General features: G+C 43.8%; 1 protein-coding gene across 8 annotated transcripts in view; it reads right to left on the minus strand.

The window, feature by feature from the left end:
- DENND5B (DENN domain containing 5B) overlaps positions 1-6,000 on the minus strand; it is a 105,662-nt gene extending 99,662 nt beyond the window's left edge. For 4 of the 8 annotated variants that reach the window (XM_040061248.1, XM_040061242.1, XM_040061244.1 and 1 more), the window contains exon 1: positions 5,870-5,982. In XM_040061248.1, the coding sequence (XP_039917182.1) occupies positions 5,870-5,981 (112 nt within the window). In that variant the 5' untranslated portion in view covers position 5,982. Of the gene's footprint in view, positions 1-1,045; positions 1,101-5,869 lie in introns of those variants that run through there. The other 4 variants (XM_040061249.2, XM_040061246.2, XM_040061241.2 and 1 more) reach the window with 2 other exon arrangements.

Here is a 6,000-nt window from a genome sequence, read left to right on the forward strand (position 1 = left end):
ATCAGCAATTCCACAAATGGTCTGTTATCCAAACAAGTAAGAGAGTTACTCCTTATTAAAGGTTATTGTAACTGGAGATCATACTTGTCAATAATAATGACAGTTCTTCATAAAAAGCACTGTTTCCTTTGGCTGCAGAAATCCTCCTATAGGAGCTAAGTCTTTAATGCATAATTCAGATTTTCTTTTAATAAAATTAAAATCGTTGTGGTATTACAATGGAATTCTGGTTTCCTTTAATAGGGGAAAAAAAAAAAAAAAAAAAAAAAAAGTGGGGGGAAAAAAAAAAGTGAAGAATTAACCATTACAGCAACTAACCATGCCACCATCTTTGAAGATTTATAAGAGAGCAGAAACATTATTTCTATTCCAGCATCCAATTTTGGTTTCCCAAAAGCAGGGTCCCACCTCCATACTCCTTTAACTAGAAAAGCAACACTTTATCTATGCTCAATAAGATTTAGTTTCACATGAACAAAATACTAACCTAGTTTAGATTTTCACCAAACAGATTTCCTAAATGAATACACAGTATTTCCCTATTATTATGACAGTTCACAAAAAATGACAGTTACTTCAATAAGCCAGCTAGTCCATCCAGTCCGTAATTCATGAGACTTGGTTTTTTCCAGTTATAATGTCAGAAGATTTAGTGCAGCATTTGAGCATCACTTCTTAAGGGGGGCTGGAGAAACGCTTGAATTGCATCCCTCCCACAAGCCTTGCAAAGATGAGAAATCCTAAGCAATCAACCCCAACCGCTTCTGAGGAGCAAGTTAAGTTTTGTTAACTTGAACAGCATAAGCCATCTCTGCCTCTATTTGCACCATTCTCGTACACATCCAGGTGACTTAATCTGGACAATCCCTCCCAAAATGCTTCGTGCAAATCTGGACTGTACTTAAAAATGAAAAGCAAAACTTCTGTAGCCTGCTTTTCATTTGTGTCAATTTCATAAGTCAGGAACGGGAACTGCAACTGAGCAGATATTCCTCGGTAAAGGGAAACTTAGTCTATTTCCAGCAAACTAGGAAAAAAATCCTACTGCCTATTTTCAGAGAAGCCATGCACACAAGAAGTTGTACCACTGTAGTAATGCCACCAAGTTTTCTGGCAGCGCACTTCGCGCACAGACTTGGCACGGAGGAAGCGCGAAGGAGAACGGCGCAGGCGGTGGGGAGGCTCTGCAAGGCGTGAGCACGCAGGTGCCAAGCACACACAAGGACGAAAAAGTCTTCTAGCTTTCTAAAAATAAGAGCCTACTAGATAAGAGGCACAGTTAGCCAGACTGCAGCGTGCCCTGTTTGAATTTCAACATTTCATTGAAGGGAAATTAATTACCAACATGTAGGTATTTGCAGAGAAACAGCATGAGGTAGAAGAAATGTGCATTTTCCCCAAGACATTCAGCTTTTTCAGGTATCCACACTCTGCTTTGCTGGCCATTAAAATAAAGAACTTGTTAAAAGTAGAGTAATGAAGCTCTCTACTATTTTCAAGTATGCTCTGAATGGGACAGTGAAACATTGAATCTTTACACAATGGCCAAAACTAGACAGTGTAAGGTTCATGCTCATGTCTGGGAAAAAACCCTATAAAAATCTTAGAAATCTTTTCACACAGCAAGCAGACTACCATAAGTCCACCAACATTCACATTCTAAGAAGGCACCATCCAACAGGGTCCTTCAAGTCTTAGGTTCCCACGCTGGCTTACTGCACCTTCTCTTCCTCCAAACTGCACCCTCAATGGAGACCAGTCCTTCCACTTCAGAACAAAACACACATCCCTAATTCTCTCCCTACTTTCCTCCAGAGCATTAAATTACTTCCCCAAGAAAGTGCATTTCATTTTCTTTGTAATTGAGTCGTGTGTATTCTGGATTTTTCTAAATTTTGGGTTGCGACACTTGAACAGATATTACAAAAATTAGCATGTTCCCCAAGCAAACGGTAAAAGCTGCTACAGTCAGAAAATCTTGTGCCCTGCACATATAAGTCACGATATATGAACATAAAGTTCATATAGTATAACGAAACATATGATAGATACAATTTCATGAACAATTAGGTATTTTTGTTAAATGTGATGTTAAATAGTTACTGTAACAAATTCATTTGTACATGCAGTTCCAAGGCTGATAGTCTCAAAATGGCTTTACCTGCATGAAGCAGGCATGAAGAAAAAAGTGAACAGAAATTTATTTTCCATCGGCCCTAAACATGACAGAAAAGCTCCCTTCACCCTACTTTAGTGGAGTTCAGCAGAGCACTGAAACCAATACTGAAATTTTCATGCTTTTCAAGATATTTCACATCAAATACCCCGCTTTTCTTTTATGACCTTTCCAACTATTGAATGCCAAGAAATCCTTAGATAGTTTCCTTTCCTCCCTCAAGTCCCTGGAAAGAGCCTGGAAAAGAGTCCCTGGAAAAAAAGTTGTTTTTTTTTTTCCCTCCATCCTTGAGTGAGAGCTTTGCGATAAGGGCCACAAGTGTTTTGACAACACCATAATCTACTCACAATTTTGTTGTGTGCCTGGATACACTACCAAGTTGAGCAATAAGTAAACAGCTTTTATTAGTTCACTTAAAAACCTCAGATCAGCCATCTGAAAAGCCAGCTGTGGAGCAACTCACTTAAAAAAAAAAAATAAAATCTGTACCAGAAAGCATTGTACATACAAGACAAAAAAAAAAATCTACACAAAATGAACCATTTTCTTGGTGGAAAATTCTCATCTACCAAGCTTATTTTAAGCCCTGAGCATCCATTCAGTGGAAAAACAACTATGAAACAAAATACCCTTGCCTAAAAGCATGTCAAAACGTTATACAACCATAAATGTTGATTTTATTTCATTTTCTGAACAGACCTATCAATGCTACAAGAATTAGAAAAACAGTTCTTTGCCCTGCTTTTCACAAGTAACACTGAAACATTTCACTTCACGCCTGAGCAATAGATGAGGATTTTTTGGTGCTTTGTTTTTAATTGAAGAGAGTTTTTGTGGAAAGAGATTTTGGGCTTAAGGCAAGGAAAGCCTCCACACAGGGGAGAGTCCCAGGCTGTCCCCAGCAAAGGCAGGGCACAGGTCAGGGAGCTCCAGGTGACACCAGAGCTGACTCACAGGCAGGTCCTTAGCACACCAGGTACCAGGCTGAGCTTCCTGGATATCAGCAGATCACCATCAAATCTATCTCAAATCCTCAAGGATTTTCCAGCTCCTGCTTCTCACTTCACAGGAGAGGCCCTGGGGCCTCCAGAACAGCAGCAGAGCTCCTCTTGTCCCTTCTCCTGCTCCTCTGCTCGGCCCCAAGGCAGCTCCATCAGTCAGCCCTGGGGTGAGCAGGGTGTTTGTGAACACTGGCCACCAAGGGATTTAGTGTTTGGAGATAAGCAGGTTCTTGATGACTTCTTTTTTTTTCTAAACTGGGGATGATCTGTGCAGCAGCTTAAGTCACAGCAACTTTTCATTGAAGCCTTGTGACTTACCTCAACAAGGTCTTCAAGCAAGAGGACAGCAAGATGTAGCTATCATAGCTACATAATACTGAAAGAACTGGAAGGGTCATGTACTTCTACAGAGAATTTTAAGAACAGTTTTATAAAGACTGTGGGTTTCCTGCGATAGAACAGACTTTCTGTTCCCTCAAGCATCTTTCTTCCCCACCCATTACAGAATTCAATCATAGTACCTTGGTTTTTGAAACCTGTAACACAGATTTCTAGATGGGCTCCTACTTCTGCCTGCCTAACAGAGCTTTAACAGAAATGTTTTCTCAGCTACATCTCAAACCAGAGTTAATTTTTCCATGGCTGCATTATATTTGTGGCTCACAGCACTCCTTGTTCCTCCCCAGCATTTCCCACTGCTGAACTCCCAGCTGATAGCAGAAAGCTCCTGTCACGAGTCCCTAAAAATATAACATTGCTCAGTGGCAACATTAAGTCCCATCATATTTCTGTTACTCCACTTCTTCCACACCCCAACCCTCCTAAGGTATTAAGAATGCTTTCTGAACTGGCATTACGAAAAAAGTTTGTATGTCCAAACCATATTGCTGGACCTTGCCTAGTTTAAATCAGTTACAAAGACATTGCTTGAAAAATTACTATCTTTGTTAATTTCTCTTTGGAATTATTCACAGCTGCACTGTATTTTATAAATGGGTATATCCTAGATGTGCCAAAATTACTTTCTTTCACTGAAAAATAGAGAGATTACTTTAGCTTGGAAATCTGCTTAGTGTTGCTGGAGCAGTTCAGCCAAACCTACTGAATGACCATGGAAGAGGAGGCCCTGTAGTCGAGGCACTACATTTGCACAAACCCACCACAGGCTGTCCTTGAGCAGCGCTCTCCAAGAACATACCTGTGCACCTCCCTGGGAAATGCAGGGAGTGCATAAATCAGCAAAAGACAACTTGGAAAGTCTGGGTACTTCAGGGAAGGCACAGCCTACCAGCCAACACAGCTTTAAAAATAGTTTATTTTCAGATAGATGGCTCAAAGTTTAGGTAGCTGAAACCCCAATAGAGGTCATATCATGCAAATCAAACCCCATATGCCATCAGCTGGGAGGTGGTTCACAAGTCAGGAGTTTTCTACTAAAAGCAGCAAAACTGAAAACACACAACTGCGGTCACAAGTACACGTAAAAAACCAAAGAGATGAAAGCACATTTAGCTAATGCTTCGACTTGGAGATCCCAGGGCTACCTCCAGGTGTGTGCTCACCGCCAAGGGTAGAGGCTTAGTTACCCTGCTTTAAGATAAAGTTCCTTGGGAAGTCATTCCTTGGAAACATATGTGCATCCACCCCTTTTACAGGTGACAAAAACATGAACTTCAACCCGTGTACATTGGTCAGTGATGCAAATCATCATGTCTTTTTCTTACACAACCAGAAGGCAAGGTACTTCCTGACGCAATAGCTGCGGAGAGCTCATTGGGATCCCATCCTCGGGATCCCAGCAGCAGGCAGAGGTGCTCACTGTGACAGCTACAGCTTCAACTTCAGCCATGCACAGCTCCTGCAGCGTGAACGCACGGGAATGGGCAAACACTGGCACTTAAACACTTCCAAGCTTGTAACTCTGTGAGGAAACGCTTAGCTTCCATGCAATTAAGCCCTGTTATTAAGCCTGAATTTGATCAAATTTTATATGTAAAAAACCTGACTTAAATAGTTTCTTTCGCATAAACAAAAGTGACATTGAGGAAGAACTGCTGCCTTAGGCCAGCATAATCAGCTCATATCCAGTCATGAGCCCACCAAAAAATAAACATTTTAGAAAATGTGTTCGAGCCTATAGCAATAGTTTCGTTCCTTCTTTTTGTAACATTTTTGGGGTGGAGAGGGAAAGAAGGATGCAAAAAGACTATTTCTGAATAGACAAAAGATGCGAATAAACATAATAAATATGCGGTTCCATTAATTTATTCCGTTCTTCCCAGATCCCTCCCTCTCCTTTCCAGTGCAGATACTGAAGAAAACGCATCTGCCCCGGCAGAAAGCTCGGTCGTTCGGCTCTCTCCAGTTCCGTAACCCCGGATTCCCTCCTCCCGCCAGCAGCACCCCGCTGGCCGCGGCCGAGCCGCAGCGCTCACCCCCCGGGGGCTGCCCGTCCTCGCCCCCACCAGGGACCCGGGCCAGCGGCGGGCCAGCGGAGCCCGGCCCGCGGGAGTCTGCCCTCGGGGGGACGCTCCACCAGCCCCTCCGGAGGATGCTTCATCCTCCGGAGTCGCTCCCTCCCCGCGGCTCCCACCCCTCCTCCTCGGGGGGAGCAGACATTTTGAGGCAGCGCATCCCAAACGCCCGGCGAGCCGCAGCCGCGCGGGCGAGGCCTCCCGGCGGCGCCGCTCACCTGCCAGCTCGTCGGGCTCCAGCCCGCTCTCCGCGTCGATGCCGCACAGCACGAAGTAGTGCGCGAAGCGGCAGGGCGCCGCGCCGGGCCCGGGGTTGCCGCTCCCGCTCATCCCGGCGGCGGCTCCGTGC

The sequence above is a fragment of the Hirundo rustica genome, chromosome 4, assembly GCF_015227805.2.
Source record: "Hirundo rustica isolate bHirRus1 chromosome 4, bHirRus1.pri.v3, whole genome shotgun sequence".
NCBI classification, from domain to species: Eukaryota; Metazoa; Chordata; class Aves; order Passeriformes; family Hirundinidae; genus Hirundo; species Hirundo rustica.